Genomic DNA, 18,532 nt, shown 5'->3' on the forward strand with positions numbered 1-18,532 from the left:
GTGAGTGTTTGGCCAGCAGGGGGAGCCCGAGAAACGTCTGCTTTTCACATGCTCGACAGTACACGTTAGGTAAAAAAAAACGTTTCGCTTTCATTTGTAAATGTTGACCCTTTACTGCGTGCGGCAGATGTCGCTGTTTTTAATACGTCATAGCTTGTACCTTATATGACATAACGTAACGTTTTGTGTCTTACTTCAGTGGGTCCACAACCGCCACAAAAATATTTACGTCACTCTTTTATGTTTTTTTTTTTTTAAGTTAACTGCCACGTAGGGTCTTTATTTGGCTGTCGTCTTTGATTGATGTCACATGCAAGATTTCATTCCAATTGAACTACGTTGTCTGGCCGTCTTTCAGGACAAAAATGAGCTCACAGCTATGCATATTCTGATATATTTATTCATCTTTTACAAAGACAGTAGCCTTCACACAAGAAAAATACATCAGGTACATTTCAAACAGAAGCATTTTTTTTAATATAGCACAAATTTACAGCCAACTTGGATCCATTTGGTCCAATCTGACAGTTAATATATATGTATATAGACAATTTATAATAGAAAACACACAAGCTGTCATTTTAAAGGGTTAGCTGAAAAAAGTACCAACCTGGGCTGCGCTTTAGTGTTAGAATTTGCATATTGAGCATATGTTTGATTTTCCCAATGAGAGCAGTGCACGGTTGTAACACGGTACACCCCCTCATTGTGGTAAAATGCATGGTTAAGCATTAGGAATGATACACTCTTAAACGAAATACATGTTACAATTTAGCTGCCATCGGATGAGGCTTGAACAGGCATGGTTGTCCACAAAATGCACACATAAAGACTCATGTGGTTAACCATACAGTAGTTCATTGTCCTGAAGTGGTTCTGAGTTTGCACACGTGTCTCACAGAGAGTACATCTAGTCAAGTGGTATACCTCTGCTCCAGACTGATAAAAGCTGAGTTAAAGCAAAACAATGCTGTTTTTCACATGACAAATACAATTTACCAAACATTTGACAAGATTCATGAGTCACGACTGTGTAGGACAGGTCATGCTGTATCAATATCAGTTCTTATGTCCAATGTAAACATTCATTATGACCCAAACAAGTTTTTTTTGTCACTTCTAATTAGTTGCTTTAGGATTACAATCTCGGGTTTACCTGATGATTTAATAACGAAATACAAGAGGAAGAATAACATTTTTAAAAAAGCAAATAAAAGGGTCAGTTTAGGAGAATAAAAGGTATAAAATGCTAAAAAAATATTAGCTATTGAGTAATTGGTTAAATGTTCTGCAATTTGGAGAGTAAAACAAACACTGTGACAAAGTCTTCTCACAAAAGTAACATTGACGCATGAAACGGGTGCATGTCCGAGCTCAAAGAACAACCCAAACAGAACATGAACCTACAAAGATGTCAGCCTTGTGATACGAAATAGAGCCACAATGACACATTGCAGCGCGTTATTTCTTAGTGCATTTTCTCACCTTGACATCGTAATAATACACGAACCACAAAAAAACGTCATCATACAGCAAACTACAAAGCAAGTCTACACAGTTACCATGACGATATACAGGGAAGAAGCACATATCGTACCGTATATATTGCAGTGTAAGAACATAGTACCAATACCAACCAAAGGACTGTTCTTCAGCTTCTTCACACACACACACACACACACGACTAGATAAAAGAGACAAAAAAAGGCCGTTTGAAACAACAGGTAACACAGCTCACCAAAGAAGAACAAGGAAACAAAAGTCAAACCTCGTCAAGTCATTCATGCAATCAAAAAATAATTACACTAAAACGGGGGAAAAAAGTAATTTGCATTTAAATTGTTTGAGAATATCAGTGAAAAATGCAGACAAAAGAGGACCTTGAAATACATTATTATTAACGACAACGGCAGTGCGACAGTCATCGTTTGAAATACGTAAAGGCAGATGAATCCCCCAGTGTACTGTACAACACACATTTGAACAAAACGCATTACAGTTTGAAAGCCATCAAATGAGACTGGGGGGTATATCGTACAGTATATCTTCTCAAGCCACAATACTATAAAACATGGATATACTTTAAAGTAGTCGGTGTATATATGTATATATGTGCTATCTACTGACTCAGTGACCCAACACACAGCCAGTACGACCCAGATGAGTACCGAGATAAATGTGCCTTGCCTCCAGTCAAGCATGGTGGTGGTAGCAGCATGGTATGGGGCTGCATGAGTGCTGCCGACAGCGGGGAGCTGCGGTTCACTGAGGGAAAACGTGATTTCAACATGTGATATTCAGTAGCCCCAATCCCCTCCACCCCAGCGTTGTGAATAAACACTGCTGTACAAGCTACACACCGTCTACTCTAAATTACAGCCATCATTTCAATAGTATCGTCCCTTGAGTAATAACACGGTTGCTGAAATGTGAGGACTGTACTCACGTTTGTGACGTTTACTGTTACAATTAATTAGATTAATTCTTGTACTTGTACTAAATACAGTATGAGATTATTGTGTATGAATGTGCAGTACAATGAGAGACAGGCCTAACGTGTCCAGTGCACATAACAGTTAAGAGGTTTGGTATCGAAATTCCCTTAAAGCAGTCTCACAAGTTAAAGCATAAAGTGCATCGACAGACAGGTGGTAGTGTCAGGAAAACAAAGTTATCATTTCAAACACGTACTTTGTGGAGAGTAAAAAGTAACAACACATCCAAAACGGAACATAAGTAATTATGTTAGGCCATGACAATATGTTCATATGTAAATACATTCTCGTTGCATCCGCAGTGCTGTTCTGGAATAGAGGCTGTTCAAATGTCTTGAAAAATATACGCCTTCAACACTGAGGTCATATCTTTGGGAGGAGAGTCCTCTATGTGAGCCTTTTTTTTTTTTTGACAAGTTTCAAAAATCGTATCAAAATAAGTACTGTATAAACATGGCACCATCATGGCACCACTTTCTTTACGTAAGGGTCGATATATATTATATGTTTCACTTTGTAGTCCTAAATCAATGCTTCAGTTTTGCATAGGTCAAGTTCCTCAAAATCGAATCACATTCTGTACACACAGAACAATATAAAACAACAACAAATGTAAACATTAATGCCACGACACACACCGCATCCAGTTAAACTTGAATGTGAAAGAAAAGGAGGATACAGTAATCTCTCATTTGTCGCGGTTAATTGGTTCCATACCCAACAGGGATAAGTGAATTTCCGCGAAGTAGGGTTCCTTATTTATAAATGGAATCTTTCCGTAGTTAAAGTATAGAAAACCTGTTACGACATTCTAAATCCGTTTTTTTTTTTTTTTTACAATATTAGAGCCCTCTAGACATGAAATAACAGCCCTATAATCACCGTTACACTCCTATTACCCAATATAGTAGACATATTAAGAGCAAATGAGCCATTTAAGACATTAATAAGACCCATGCTCGCATGTGTTACTGTAAATGTAACCTAGTGAAGCTGAGTGAGGGGTAGACAAGAGGTGACTTTGGAGGTTCAGAGTTGAGTTTCAATTTTGCGAGGATAATGTCTGAAACAGCAGCCTGTGTTGTTTATTAGGGATTTTTATGAGGGATTATTGTGCCTGTTGTGAGATCATTCAAACCTGCAATAAAAGCCTGCGCTTGTGTGTCTCACCAAACATTACAGTAACGTTACTGACACCTAGTGGCCATTGTACAATACTACATATCATCAAAGTCTTTAAATGTGTCTTGAATGTATTTAGTTCACTTATCCATTTTTACACTTGAAAATGCTTAATTTAGGCAGGAAAATACCTAACCTTTGCTTATTTTTTGACTGATAACAGGCTGTGTTCAACCACAAAACAGCATGATTTAGTCATTAATATATTTTTTTTAAAACGGAAAAACTGCCAAATTCGAGGGACGTGGCAAGGGACGACTGTACATGGTTGTGAGTAAAAGTAACACATGAAAAATTACCATGCCTCATAAGTACATTGGCGGAGCGCAACTTTGACTTACGGGGGCCAAGTTACCTGTGAAAGTGCTTTACAATTTAAATGTGATGATGTCATTTCCGCTTGAATTACTTTTGCATGAAAACTGAAATGCGGAGTCTTAAGGCAAAACAAGGATACACAGTGATTAGACTTCATGCATAATGAGTACAAAAATGGCAAACCCATCCAAGTGGGGTCTCCCCCTCAAGCTGCACTGTTTTACTGTGGTGTAGCGTGGTTCGCCGAGTCAAGTATTCCTGCCACCTAACCCACCCCCGGTACTCTTCCGCCAGTCCAGTATTGAGCCCTTCATAAATCAGACACCTGATATAGCCAAACATTATTGGAACACACCATCTTTTCAACATTTGACACTTACTCATTGCGATACACTACCAATGATATGACATTCAGAATAAGCTTCCCCAGTGATTCCCAACCACTGTGCCGCGGCGCATTAGTATGTCATGAGAGATCATCAGTTGCCCCAGATTCAAGATGGCACCACTGTGTTTGGCTTCCCGCTCTCCTATGCATGTTTTTTTTTTTAATGGCGTGATGCCAGTTATTGTTTATGATCGCTTGACACTCTTTGATATCCGCACCGCATCTATTGTGCTTGGAAAGTCAAATGTTCCACCACCATTTCTGGCGTCTATACCCCCACTGCTGAGACGTTCTATCGGCCCACTTCCCGGCTAATCAAGACGTAGAAAGAGGGGTGAATTTTACGTCAGATTGAGGACCTGCCTGGCTTTACCGTCCCCTCGTAAGAGCAATTCATTGCTGACTGGAGCCATAGCAGCGCGGGGCAACGTTGATCTGCAGCGATCGCTGGACTACAGCTACCGGTGGCTGAGACCGGTTAACCACGGAGCCAGCTTCATGCTTCCACGGCGTCGGCTCGCGAGGATCTCCAGACGAGATTGTGCTCAAAACTGTCTCCGTCCTGTAGCTCGCTCTGCTCCGCTGCAGTACAACTGGAGCTCACTTCATATGGCTCTTTTTAACACCAGATCACTAAATAACAAGACTTTTATCCTCAATGATTCTATCCGTGGCCGCACCGTGGTCTAGTGGTTAGCATGGTGGCCACACAGTCAGGAGATGGGGAAGATCTGGGTTCAAACTTCCATTTGGGCATGTCTGTGTGGAGTTTGCATGTTCTCCCCGTGCATGCGTGCATTTCCTCTGGGTACTCCGGTTTCCTCCCACATTCCAAAAACATGCATGTTAATGGTTAATTGCCCATAAGTATGAATGTGAGTGTGAATGGTTGTTTGTCTATATGTGCCGTGTGATTGGCTGGCGACCAAAATCATCTGGGATAGGCTCCAGCATACCCCTGCAACCCTAACCCTAATAGGATAAGCGGCATAGAAAATGGATGGATGGATTTTATCCGCTCTAACAAACTTGACTTGCTTTTCCTGACGGAAACCTGCCTTCACTCAGGTGACAACAGCACTTTCTCCAAACTATTTTTTCCTCAGCATGTTGCGACCAGCTGGGAAGGGCGGGGGTATAGCTACTGTTTACAAGCAGATTTTAAAGTGCCGCCTACTCTCCACTAAAGCATATGCCAGCTTTGAGCGACAGTATTTTGTACTCACACCCTCCAGTCCCGTCTTATGTGGTGTGGTTTATCGACCACTGACGTTAAACAAAGACTTTATGAATTAATGCTGTGAGCTTTTGACAGAAATCATGCTAAAGTTTGACAACATACTGATCTGTGGTGACTTTAACGTCCATGTCCGATGCACCTCTGATCACCTGGCTAAATGCTTCAATTCTCTGCCGGAATCTCTGGATCTTACTCAGTCCATTGCTTGTCCCACTCATCAGCTTGGGCAAACACTGGATCTTGTCATCTCCCAATGGACTATCTGTGTCAGTTACTGATACACGTAATATTCCTATTTCTGATCACTCCCTCATCTGCTTCGAGGCCCTAGCGCCACCAGCTGCACCCAAACTTGCTGCCTTTTCCCACCCCCGGGTATAACCTCCTCAATAGCCAATGACTTTGCTGCTGCCTTCTCAGGCACTGACCTAAGCCCTATAATGTGTCCGGACAGCTAACTCACCTCCTTCAACTCCACATGTTCCCAGATCTTGGACTCTGTTTCACCATTTAAACACAAAGCCACCAAATTCACACCTGACCCATGGCTGAATGAAACCGCTCGGGCCCTGAGATGGCAGTGTAGGCAGGCTGAGCGCAAATGGAAGAAAGATGGACTTCATGTATCACTGAGCAACTTAAGGGACAATCTTGCCACCTACCACAAAACCGTGAAGGAAGCAAAAACGAAATAACAGTCAGAAATAACAATCAGTTCTGTCCTTAACCCCATCACTGCTGTTTTTAATGATGTGCCTGAACACACATGTAATACATTGCAACAGATTTTTATGGACAAGGTCGCAACGGTCAAGACAATCCATCCCAAAGGTCTCAGCTACTGGTCTGCCTGGCTCCCCTGTAAAACACACTTTTGAGAACTTTGAGCCAATTTCCACTTCTCTTCTTAAAAAAAATCAGTCCAACAGCTAACCTCCCCCCGACTGCCCTGTAGGCATTATCCCTGCAAGGATAATGAAGGAGGTAATGGATACCATTGGTCACAGCATCATTCTTTTCATTAACAGCTGCTTCAGGCTGGGTATTGTCCCTACTGCCTTTAAGTAAGCTTTCGTCAGACCACTCCTCAAAAAGCCTAAGCCAGACCCATCAATTCTGTCCAATGTCCTTCCAATTTCACATCTGCGCTTCCTGTCCAAAGTCATGGAGGAACTTGTCCTCTCACAACTTCAACCATTTCTGTCCATCCATGATATTGCTAACAAGTTTCAATCACGCTTTAGGACCCGCCACAGCACAGAATCCGCTTTATTGAAAGTGCACATTGACATTCTCACAGCCCTCGATGCTAAAAACGCTGTTGTGCGGGTGCTCTTAGATCTTACAGCTGCGTTTGACACTGTGGACTACTCAGTCCTCATCTCCCGCCTGGAACACTGGGTTGGCCTAAGCGGCTCTGTGCTTAATTGGTTCATCTCATATCTCTCTCACAGGACATTTTCAGTAATGATCAATGATTTTTCCTCTACAGTCGCTCCAGTCTCCTCTGGTGTGCCCCAAGGTTCAATCCTTGGGCCTACCTTCTTTTCACTCTACATGCTACCACTAGGACCAATCATCTCCAGACACAATGTCCATTTCCATTTTTAAGCTGATGTACAGCTCAACCTATCAGTGACAAGAAGGCACTAGATCCCCTCCATCTCCTCCATAGCTGTCTGCATGACATCAAACAATGGCTGTCGCAGAACTTCCTTCATTCAAATGAAGGAAAAACAACAGTACATTGTTTTTCACCTCACAGTGCACCCAATTTTAACACTCCTACCCCTCTTTTTGCTGCTGCTGTGAAGAACCTCTGTGTGATATTCAACAGCAGTCTTAAGTTTGATAAACAAATGACTTCTGCAGTAAGAGCAGGTTTTTTCCACCTCAGGCTCCTGGCAAAGGTAAAGCCCTTTTTATCAAGAGCAGACCTTGAAAAAGCAATTCATGCATTCATCAGCTCGAGACTCGATTATTGTAATGCCCTCTATTCTGGAGTAAATCTCCTTTGCAGGCTCCGGTTGGTGCAAAACGCAGCTGTTTGCCTTCCCGCTAATGCTCCAAAATACGCCCATATCACTCCAGTTCTCTTTTCTCTCCACTGGCTCCTGATACATTCTAGAATCCATTTTAAGGGCCTCCTCCATTGTGTTCATGGTCTTGCTGCATCATACTTGGCTTTTTCAACGTTTAACTGTCCGTCACCAATCTAGGGCCCTGCGCTCTCCTGAGCACACAACATTGGAAGTCCCAAGGAGGAGATAAAAAAATGGGGGATCGCTCTTTTGTTGCCTTTGCCCCCAAGCTTTGGAACTCCCTCCCACCGGTGAAAATTGCATTTAAAAAGTCATTTATTCAGACTGGCATTTGACACAGGATGACTATAGGTATTTTAGATGCGATTCTGTACATGTATGTCTATTTTTGTTTCAGTTGTTCTTACTTGTATTATATCTTATTCGAGCTTACTCTGTTTTCATTTGTTGTAAGTTGTTTTTATTCTTCTGAAGCACCTTGGGCACCATTGTGATGTTGTAAGGTGCTTTACAAATAAACTTTGATTTGATTTAATGTCCAATTTTACTTAATTAATAAAATTCTGATTTATTTACGACAAGTAATGTTTCTTTGGTCACCTATGTACAAACTAAAAACTCTTCCAGGAGATGGCGGAAGGTACATAATGAACCTGTGTATGAACCTGTTGCCATTCATACATTTTGGTTTGGTGGTGTGCTGTGAGATTTTTGAGGTACTCCCAAAATAATAGGATTCACTTCAATCATCATTTGACAGAATTTGAATGTTTTTTTGCACATACTCCTCCCCACGCTACGCCACTGTTTTTTTCTTTGTCTGTTTCTTTTCAGTGTGATTCTAAGATCGCCCTTTTCCTTTAAACCATGAAACATTTCTCCAAATCAATCACAAAAACTAGATATTTAATACAAATTAAAAAAAAGGTGTGCCATTGGCAAAATTAAGTGACAGAACCATGAAGGAAATTCATACCTCTGAGTTTGTCATCTATTTTTCCAAAAGAAGGGACTCTGGCAGCTGTCTTAAAATCCTTTCCAGCCACGATGTCTCCCATCTTTTTTGTGGGGATTGATTTGACAAGTTGGTGCTCAAGCCACGCTTTGCCAAAACGGGGCCTCGACCAATACACTCCACAATCCTCAATGCTGGGGTGGGGGGTGCGGGAGCATCAGAGTCGATCGAGGCGGAAGGCGTCCTCTGTGGCTGGGTCAGCAAGGACCATGTCCGGGTCATTGAGCATGTGCAGGCCATCAAGTGTCAGTGGGTCGATTTTGAGGTCATCCAATGGGAAGTGGGTGTCGATATCAAAGCTGATATCTGTTGACAGTGAGGCGGCCAGGTCCTTTGGCAGGCTGGGAGGAGACTCTCCACTCACTGAACAGGCAACAGACATACAAAGTGAATAAGCAACAAGGTTAAAGGTCACAATGTGTACAGGCATTAGTCTCTTTCACAGAGATCACACCGTATCGGCAGAGGAATCTGTGTAGTTACACAGTTTACCACGATCAGATGACAGGATGCTTGATGATTAGCGTCTGGCGTGACATGCAGAACACTTGTGACTGTGCAGTGTAAATGTCACACCCCTGTCCCACCATCCTAGCCCTGATACTACCTCCAAAGGTGGTGTATTAGCGGTACGAATCTCCGTTTTCACAGAACAATGACATGGAAAAAAGGCAGCTAAATCCTGGCTTAAAGAGACTGTGTAAAAGGGCCTTACACTGTACCTCCATTTTGGACAACAACTTTCTGATAGAGTTCTTCCTTTATATTAGAAAGTAATATATGATATCAACAATTTTTGGCATCATACTGCTGACATTCAACTCTAATTATGAATTGATAATATGTATTTATGCTTATTTACTTCTGCTCACCTTTTAGTTTAGTTTAGTTCTGGTAACATATTGACCCTAATATCAGACAAAATCGGAAACAAAAAAAAGACCCAGTGAAATAACTGGTTGATTGCAGTAAAAAAAATATATCATAGAAAACGTTTTTAAACCCAGCAAAAATGGGGAAAAATAGATCAAAAAGGTCTAACACAAAAACGTTTTTTTCAGTTTTGACATTACTAGTTCAAAAGTTTGTAGCTTGAAAATGGTTAGCGAAAAAGGCATACTGTAATTGAGAAAAATCATCAATATGACCCAAAGTTTGTAATGGGAATAAATTTACTCATCTAATTTGCATATTATGATGTCACCAGGCTCAGAATTTGTCAGATCCCTGTCTCCACGATACCCGCTCATCAACAGGCTCATCCAAATATCTGGTCCACTTGTGATACTCTTCCTCATCTCTCAAGCAAACACAGCCGACATCATCGTCATTTACAGCGGGATCGTGAACACCACTGCTGCCTCCACTGCTCATTATTACTGCTATTATTACATAGTTAGATATAAAGTATCTATCTATATATTATGCCTGTGAATATTTTCATTCATCCAAGTCAATCTATTCTCAGGTCATATCTATCTTTTAGCAGTGTACTTTTTACGGAGGAGGCTCCCGCGGATATTACCGCGCATGCTGCTATATTCATGTTTTTTTTTGTTTTTTTTTACATTCACCATTAGCGGCGTTTTGACAACCCACCACGTCCCCTTCTGCCACCCCCCGAACACGGTTTAGCAAAGCATGGGCTCAAGCATGCTGCGTGTGGACTGTCATGGCGAGCGGACGCGCTGCTGCACGCACAAGGGCTTCAAAGTCCATAAACTTGAATAGAAACGCCCACAAGTGTTGCTCAGATTCAAGTTACCGATGTCCGCCATTTCCTGATGTAAAGTATTAACCACATAATGCACCGTATTTGCAGAAATGGCTTGTTAAATTCAGCAATGTTGCTTGTCACAATTTTGCGACTTTGGCGCTTAAAGGGTTAAGATTTTGATCAGGAGTGTGTGCATACAGTATGTATATACTGTATGTATATACAGTCATAAGAAATGATTAGACCACCCATGTTACTTCAGTTTCTTGTTCATTTTAATGCCTGATACAACTAAGGGTACCTTTGTTTGGACAAATATAACAATGGCAACAAAAATAGCTCATAAGAGTTACATTTTTTGGCAGTACAATGCTATAGCTATTCATGTAAGAACTTAAGTGATCTTGGTTATCATCAAGAAAACCATGGAAGTTGTTAGATATCAGCTCTTAAATTAAACTCTTATGAGCTATATTTGTTATCATCATTATATTTGTCCAAACAAATGTACCTTTAGTTGTACCAGGCATTAAAATGGATCAATAAACTCAAGAAACAAGGGCGGACTAATTATTTTATCCATGACTTTAATGTTGTTGTTTTTTTAGCCTTTTTACAAAATAAAAAAAATATATATATAAAAATTCTGATGCCAAAAACTGTGCATTTCTGCTTTTTACTGCCTCTCCCTACACTATAATGCATCATTATAGTCTGAAAAGTAACATTTTAAGGCAAAGCCATCTTCTTGCCTGTGTTTTTCTCGCCATCTCTTAGCGACTTAACAAAACAAAGGAGCACCTGTTAGAATGATGTTGGGGATGTTGCCATGGCTACTGTAGCCCAGCTGCTGAGAGCCCTGGAGATTGCAGTGACCACCAGACATGCCCATCATAAGGGCCTGGGAGTAGTTGAGCGTGGAGGTCTGGTTGTTGTCAGAGCTGATGGGGGATTCGATCATGTTGAACTGCTCAAGCTGGAAACCACAACAACAAGGGGAAAAAAAACACAATAAATGCTACGGTGAGTGGAATTCCAATCTAAGTGGATACTTGGACTGTTCGTGAGCCAGCATACCTGTTGAGAGAGAGCGCTGGCTTGAATGGATGGGAGCTGCTGGTCATAGAAGTCTGAAAAGACACTGCCCAGTATGGAGTTATGCTGCAAATATAAAGACATATGTAGACGTAGGTAAACATTCTTTACCCAGGCTGAAAACAATATCTGCTAATTCAGTGCATCTAGAGCTCTTCATGCACATGTAAACTTGAACAATACTTTGCAAGGAAAACATACAAAGACTGACTTTCATCTGAAAGTATGAATTAATCACCCCTGTAGTAATATTTTTCTAGCTTCTGTATAAAAACAACTAGATAAAAGAACACAATGCCAAAACCTACAAATAAATGAGATACAGTATGAACCATTCTAAGCCATGTATCAAATCCAGTCTCCATTATTGCTTTTCTGTGGTATTCATAATAGAGAATCTGACTAACAACAGCAACACAGCCTCTTAATGTTCAAGTAATTGGATCATATGACAATCACCCGGAGCTCTTCCTAGTGCAAAACCAAATTATGTGTGTGTGGCAGAGCCACATAATGCAGAACCAGGATGACAGAGTTTAGGCGGCAGCAAAAGGCTTGAGATGGGTACAATACACATAAAACCATCAATGCATCTGAGTGCATGTGTGTCGGAATTCAAATCTATACATACTGTAGTTTTAAAAGCTTATTTTGACTGTTTGTGGAAAAAACATGGCTATTAGCACCACAATCCACATATTCCCAATGCAAGCATTTGAAATCTCTTCTACAAATACAGAGCGTGTTTGAGATTAACAACCCTGATCCATGTTTACCTTGGGTGTGCTCAGTTGATCTAAATGCACCACCCTTGCAAAGCCAGGCTCAGTTTGTTCAGATCCGACCATGAAAACGATTAATGTGGCAAAAAAAAAAAACAAAACACTTCCACAGGGATTACCATTTCCTGTCACGTTCCCTAAAATCCCCCAGCTTGTGTAGAACCATAGTGCGCACAAAGAGGACACAGAATTCAAGGGCGGGAATACAGAGGATGTGACGCAAGAAGCACAAAAGCAGGTCACACATCACTGACTGTGTGGAAGAAGTCAGATCTGGGCAAAAAATAAAGTATTTTTTAAATGTTTTTAGTACAAGATGAACACGTAAATTACCACAAAAACATTTCATTGAAGTATTTCAATAACTACAGAAACAGAGCAACGTTTTTCAGTGAAATACTAACATACTCACGTCACTAAGCTAAAGAGCTATTGCCCAGATCTGCAGTAGCCAACATCAGCAGCTAGGGGGCAGCCACAGACTCCTACTGAACAATAACAACCACAGCACACTACAATACAAAGGTAGGGTGAGGGGTTGGTGTTGTTTATACATAATAAGCCAGCAGCTCACTAGTTCACACGCCCTTACTTGAGGCGAACCGCCGGGTGAGAAACCTTGATTGGAGATGGGGGAGGTTGGCGACTGATTGGCAGAGGAGCCCACCCTACTGCGGTACTGTTGAAGGGGAGAGGCCTGATACAAGAGGATATGTTATTCAGAAACTTCCTGTCACGTGTTAGTGGAACCTAGAATGAATATGGACACTTTTGGTAAAAGGGTCTTCAAGAACTTCAGGGAAGTCCAGTGGTGCCCTTTGTACAGCACAGAGAAATACTTCATACAACTGTGATGCCAAGAATAATAACATGAATTTATTAACTCATTCATCACCAAAGATGTAATTATATGTTTTTATAAACCCGAACGCCCGATCCAACGTATTTATACGTCTGTTACGTTTTTTTGTGCGAGAAGCTAAAAGAGGTGATGACGCAACTCCCCACTAACTCATTTGGCTTCAGAGCAATTTTAAGCCATAAAAACTGCCACTGGGTGGCAGAAGTGCATTCAATAAGAGCTCGGTAGCGATCTTGTGGACGGAAGAATCGCATGGCAGGAAGAAGGAAGTGAGAGAGCATGGAGGAGTGTAGCGTGCAGAAGGTTACGCATTGTAGGGAAATTTTAACACATGCACACGCGCACACATGCGCACAAAAGCATGTGATGTTAATTGTTATTTGATGTAAAAAAAACTTTTTTGTGTTGTTTATGTTGCGGTATAGTTGTGTAGATATTTTTAGCTGTTACAAAAGCAAAAAATATTTGTGTCAAAGTGAAAGTTATGCGTGAATGTATCTTTTCACAAAAAGCTGGTTTTCTCCCTTTTCTAGTCAGGAACTGATAGTTTCCTGAAACTTACCTACAGTATGTTCTACTGCTGATTACAAAAGAAGGGGGAGTCTATTCTTTCTTTTGGTAGGTTCCATGTTTATATAGCCATACAACACAGTATTCTGTGTGCCTTGAAGAATCAGTCAAAATCTTCTAAAATGGCCGGTACTGAAGGAGTTGTCTTTTGAAAAATAGCTGGGATTGAATGAGTTAATAGGGGTGCAAAGCAGTCGAGAATTTCTGGTAAATCTCCCAAATCTCTTCTTTCCATTTGCAAAATGTTTCATTATGGGCCAATCAGATGTCTAAAATAACAAAGATGACAGCATAGCAAAGTCCGACAGAGGAACAGTACTGTACGGTCCTAAAGGTGCTGTTTCTCACTACCAGCATATCTAAAATAAAGCCAAACCCATAGCTGATACAGATCCTACCATTGTTTGACATGAAGAATGTGGATTTTGTTTAATTATACACCTATACGTACACCCCAGTTTTCATCTAAAATTTTCACCAAAATTTTGCCTGGGTTTTCTTACACTGTCTCAGTTTTTGTACAACATCGCATGTAACAAAATGGTCCGTTTGCCCTGTACTGTATTGTTCTGCAAATCGGGTGCCCAAACAAAGCACCCTGCGCATTGCATTGGTGAGTCACTGGCCATTGGGCCAAAGAAAGTTGCGAGTGCCAGCAATTTGATAAGACGGCAAGAAACACGATTGTAACACGATTGAATTCGATCTCGACACATCTACCCATAATGCATTACTGCCAGAAGAGTAGTTAATTGACCAACATTTGTCCACCTGAGCCCGGAGCACAGAGCCCAGAAAGAGGCTGACGTCATTGCAGCGCCCCAGTGAATATATTGCTCAGACGCAAAACTTTAAAATGTTGGTGTTTTTTACATTTTAAACTTGTATTGCTACTTGTTTGTATATTTCCGAGGTATACTTTTGGGGTGTTAAGTTGGTGTGTGATGAATTTAGTGTTCTCAGTTGAATGACACCTTGAGTCAGATGTTGTTATATTGTTATATATAATGATCTCCTGCAATTTCCAACGGGTTGACAAGCTTGTTGTGCGTGCACTGATAGCTCGTGATTGGCTCCTGCCAAAGAAAGAGCTACTGTTTCTTCACTGACTCGCGAGCGGCACAGCATTTAAAAAAATCAGTAGTAGTTCTGAAGTAAAGGAGATGTCACAAGAACAGAATTTAGTCATAGATTAGCCGAACCGCTGTATAAGCCGCAGAATTCAAATTTTAAGAAAAAAGTAGCAGTTTATACACTAGAATTTATGGTAATTTTGGCTTTGATTTAGTCTAAAAAATAAAAACAAATAGTTTTGCGAGCCGTCATCTTATATTCAGGTCATTATAGCTTATGGGAGGTTAAAAGACCTTGTATATACTGTATACATTACTAGAATCAACCAAACAATGCATCAGCTAAACATACTGTAGCTAAAATACAAGGTGATCTAAAACTCTTCTTTTAGACATCATAACATTAAAAAAAAAGTCTGCAAGAAAAGGAGTTTAACCCTGATTTGGCTTGGCAGTGGGTCAACAATCAGTCCTTTTTCAAGTCAGAGTATCCTTGAGCAAGATACTGAACCTTCAGTTGCTGACGAACTTTCTTTTCATGGTCAATGTCATTAATCACTATGAATGCGAATGAGGCGACCGTGTAAAAGCACTTTGAGTACCTCTGAAGGTTGAAGAGCGCTATGAAAGTGAAGCCCATTTGTCTGATAAACATTGGAAGCACGAGAGAAAGGAAGACTCTGGGAACATGGATTCAATGTAAGAAATTACGATTGTCATATAAATCTAGGAGCTTTAAAAGAGTAAAGGGAGGCAATAACATATGGAGCAGCTATTCTCGAGATACAACAAGCTTCAAATGAGCCAGTGAGCGCTCTCATTCACGGCTCAATTAAAGGAAAGCCTGATGCTGAGCCTGAAGCTGCAGACTGACTGTGGTTTCCTCACAATGTTTCCCTTGTCGCCGCCCCGCCCATCCCTTTAACTGAGATGAAGAGAAAGAGTTGGAGACTTCATCTGCGCATAATGCATTCTCTCTGCAGAAGACGAAGTGCAGCTGAGATCTGAAGGATGTGCAAGGCTTGATGTGCAACTAATGTGCTTTCATGTACGCCGTCGGTCGGTTCTGTGTCTGTGAGAAACCTTCCAAAAAGGAAAACTGCACTACAGTGAAGATAACTTCTGTTGCCCGCGAAAAACACATTTGAGAATGAACAAAAAGAAGCCACAAGGGAGTGACGCTCATCAACACCTTACTACAGGGATGTCCAAAGTGCGGCCCAGGGGACATTTTTAGCCACGGCACATTCTAAAAATATAATGTACCAAGAAAACTAAATCAAAACCCAACAACAGCAAAAATGTGCAGTAATTTACAAGAATAAAATCTAAATATTAAGAGGAAAAAAGTTGGAATCTAATGAGGAAAAAAATGTGAATTTTACAAGAATAATGTAATATGAGGAAAAATAACATTATTTTAGTATCATAAAGCTGAAATATTAATGACTTTTTTTGAAGTCGTAATATTATGAGAAACAAGTTGTAATTTTTGGAACATTAGGTTGCAGAAGAAGTTATAATGTTGCAACAACAAAATATTATGGAAAGTATATAATTATAATTACGAGAAGAAAATGTACAAGAAAAAAGTTGAAATACTGTAGTTAGAAAATACAAAAAAAACAGCAGAAATGCAAAAAACAGCTGTAATTTGACTAATACCTTTTTTACTAAAAATATTGTGGGAACAAAGTCATAATTACCAGAAAAAAATCTACAAAAGTTGAAATATTGTAGTTAGAAAATAAAAAAAAAAACAGAAATGCAAAAACAGCCGTAATTTAATGAGAATAAAGTCGTAATATTATGAGGAAACATCAAGTAATTTTAGCAGCACAGAGTTGAAACGTTAAAGAAAAAAAAATAACCTATTTTTTTCCAAAAGTCAGAATATGAGTCAAGTCAAAATAAAGTTGTAATTTTTGGAAAATTAAGTTGAATATTATGAGAAAATTTGAATATTATGATAATAAAGTCAAAATATTACGGAAAGAAAATTTACAAAAACTATTTAAGAAGAAAATTGAAATATTTTGGGGAAAAAAAACAGCAAAAATGGTGAAAAAAGAGCAATGGCCAACATTTAAGATGATAATACACTTTTTCACCTAAATCACAAAGCTGAGATGCAGCTTTTTCTTGAAATATATACAGGTATATTACTCCTTAATATATCTACATATGTTGGTTTACAAAATATCAAAGTGGCACCAGCATTCTTCAATTTGTCAGTATGTGGCCCTCGGTGGAAAAAGTTTGGACACCTCTGCTTTACGAGTACCTCCCGTTTTCACCGTGAAACTCGTATTTTGCCCTTCTTTTCCCGCCGTGCTCCAATATAATACTCTCAATTCAATGTCCAATTCCGATGTCAACTGATACTGACACTAATATGTATAACATCTCCTGTCGTGGAATTAACACATTGTGGTGACCCACAATGCTGTTTTAGACATTCACCAAGAGTACTTCCGTTTCTGGGTTCTTGTTTCCGCATCCACCAGGTTCTCCATAAATGGTGACGCCATCTCCGAAAGAGTTACACAGTGAAACAGTGGCGCTTTCATAGCCAATTTTAAGCTCAAAGTCAGGACTTAACCTGGTCAGGACCTGGTTTTGAGTGTAGCCTAAGTTACCATGGTGATACAGCTGCTTTAAAAGAGAGCTACCTTCGCTTTCCACTCAACACAGCTCGCTAACCCACCAAACTCGCTTCGCAGAATACCAGCTCAGGTTTGTATAGATATTGAGGCAGAAAAAACATCCTTCACTGACAGGAGAGTTGTGAAGGTGTGCTTCCGCTTCACATGGGCAGTGGGCAGTCAGGGTTTTCAAACCACGCCCCCCAACCCTAACCCTAAATCCTAACCCCCTCCCCCAAATGTGTTGACAGGTATGACACCTTACCATGTTCATGTCCATGGTCATGTTGTTTTGTGAGGAGGTGTGACAGTCCGACGTGGCACAGGAGGTCATGGAGGACGGCAGCTGGACCGCACCTGTTTGCTGGGGAATGAAAACGCACATTGACTGAAATGCAGAGTTGCACACAACCACAATACATCCCACCTGATACTTTCTGTATTTTCTCGTGCATTTTGTTACCCATGTTAATAAGCTTGAGTATTCAGAGAGTGAAAAAAGGCGAGTTTTTCCTGTGTCAGGTGGGACAGAGAGAGGTGGGATGCAGCTTCACAACCCAGACTCACTTCGCCTTTCCTGTGGTGTTGAAACAATTGTCACCAGACACCGGTGTGGACGTCATAATCTTTATCTACAGCATGACTGTGAAATGCTGCGTCGCTGTGTGGAAGCGCACATAGTTACAGCTATGGGTGCTGTGTAAAAGGCACATGCAATAGCTTCTGTTGCGGCTTCTGTGTGTCTGTCCACAACCATTTTGGACCCACGGCCCGGCTCGTGTTCCCACAAATCTCAGTGGACCGGGTGGTGGTGGGGGTCGTATAGCGATGTAATTTATCTCATTTAGTATGTCTTGTGTAAAACTAAAAGAGGAACAACATCAAATTAAAAGCACAAAGTGAATACAGACCCACCATCCACCACTATAAGCTTGGAGTTTGTTTTTCAGAGAGAGGATTATAGTGCCGCTGCTTGACGTGTGTGCTAACAGGCAGCGTGCTAGCATGAATTAACTTGAAGCTTTGCACACAACAAATATACACATTAGCACTCAATAACGTCATCAAACTTTACCTTTAAGCATTCCCGCAAAGTATCAGCATTTGG

General features: G+C 40.6%; 1 protein-coding gene across 3 annotated transcripts in view; it reads right to left on the minus strand.

Moving 5' to 3' along the window:
• Positions 1-381: 381 nt before the first annotated feature.
• The window catches only part of crtc1a (CREB regulated transcription coactivator 1a), a 35,557-nt gene continuing 17,406 nt past the window's right edge, over positions 382-18,532 (minus strand). For 2 of the 3 annotated variants that reach the window (XM_054766913.1, XM_054766911.1), the window contains 5 exons: positions 17,690-17,788; positions 12,867-12,971; positions 11,475-11,558; positions 11,199-11,373; positions 382-9,043 (listed from right to left, as the gene is read on the minus strand). In XM_054766913.1, the coding sequence (XP_054622888.1) occupies positions 8,838-9,043; positions 11,199-11,373; positions 11,475-11,558; positions 12,867-12,971; positions 17,690-17,788 (669 nt within the window). In that variant the 3' untranslated portion in view covers positions 382-8,837. The remainder of the gene's footprint in view (positions 9,044-11,198; positions 11,374-11,474; positions 11,559-12,866; positions 12,972-17,689; positions 17,789-18,532) is intronic. The other variant, XM_054766912.1, reaches the window with a different exon arrangement.

This window comes from Dunckerocampus dactyliophorus, chromosome 2 (genome assembly GCF_027744805.1).
Source record: "Dunckerocampus dactyliophorus isolate RoL2022-P2 chromosome 2, RoL_Ddac_1.1, whole genome shotgun sequence".
Taxonomy (NCBI): Eukaryota; Metazoa; Chordata; class Actinopteri; order Syngnathiformes; family Syngnathidae; genus Dunckerocampus; species Dunckerocampus dactyliophorus.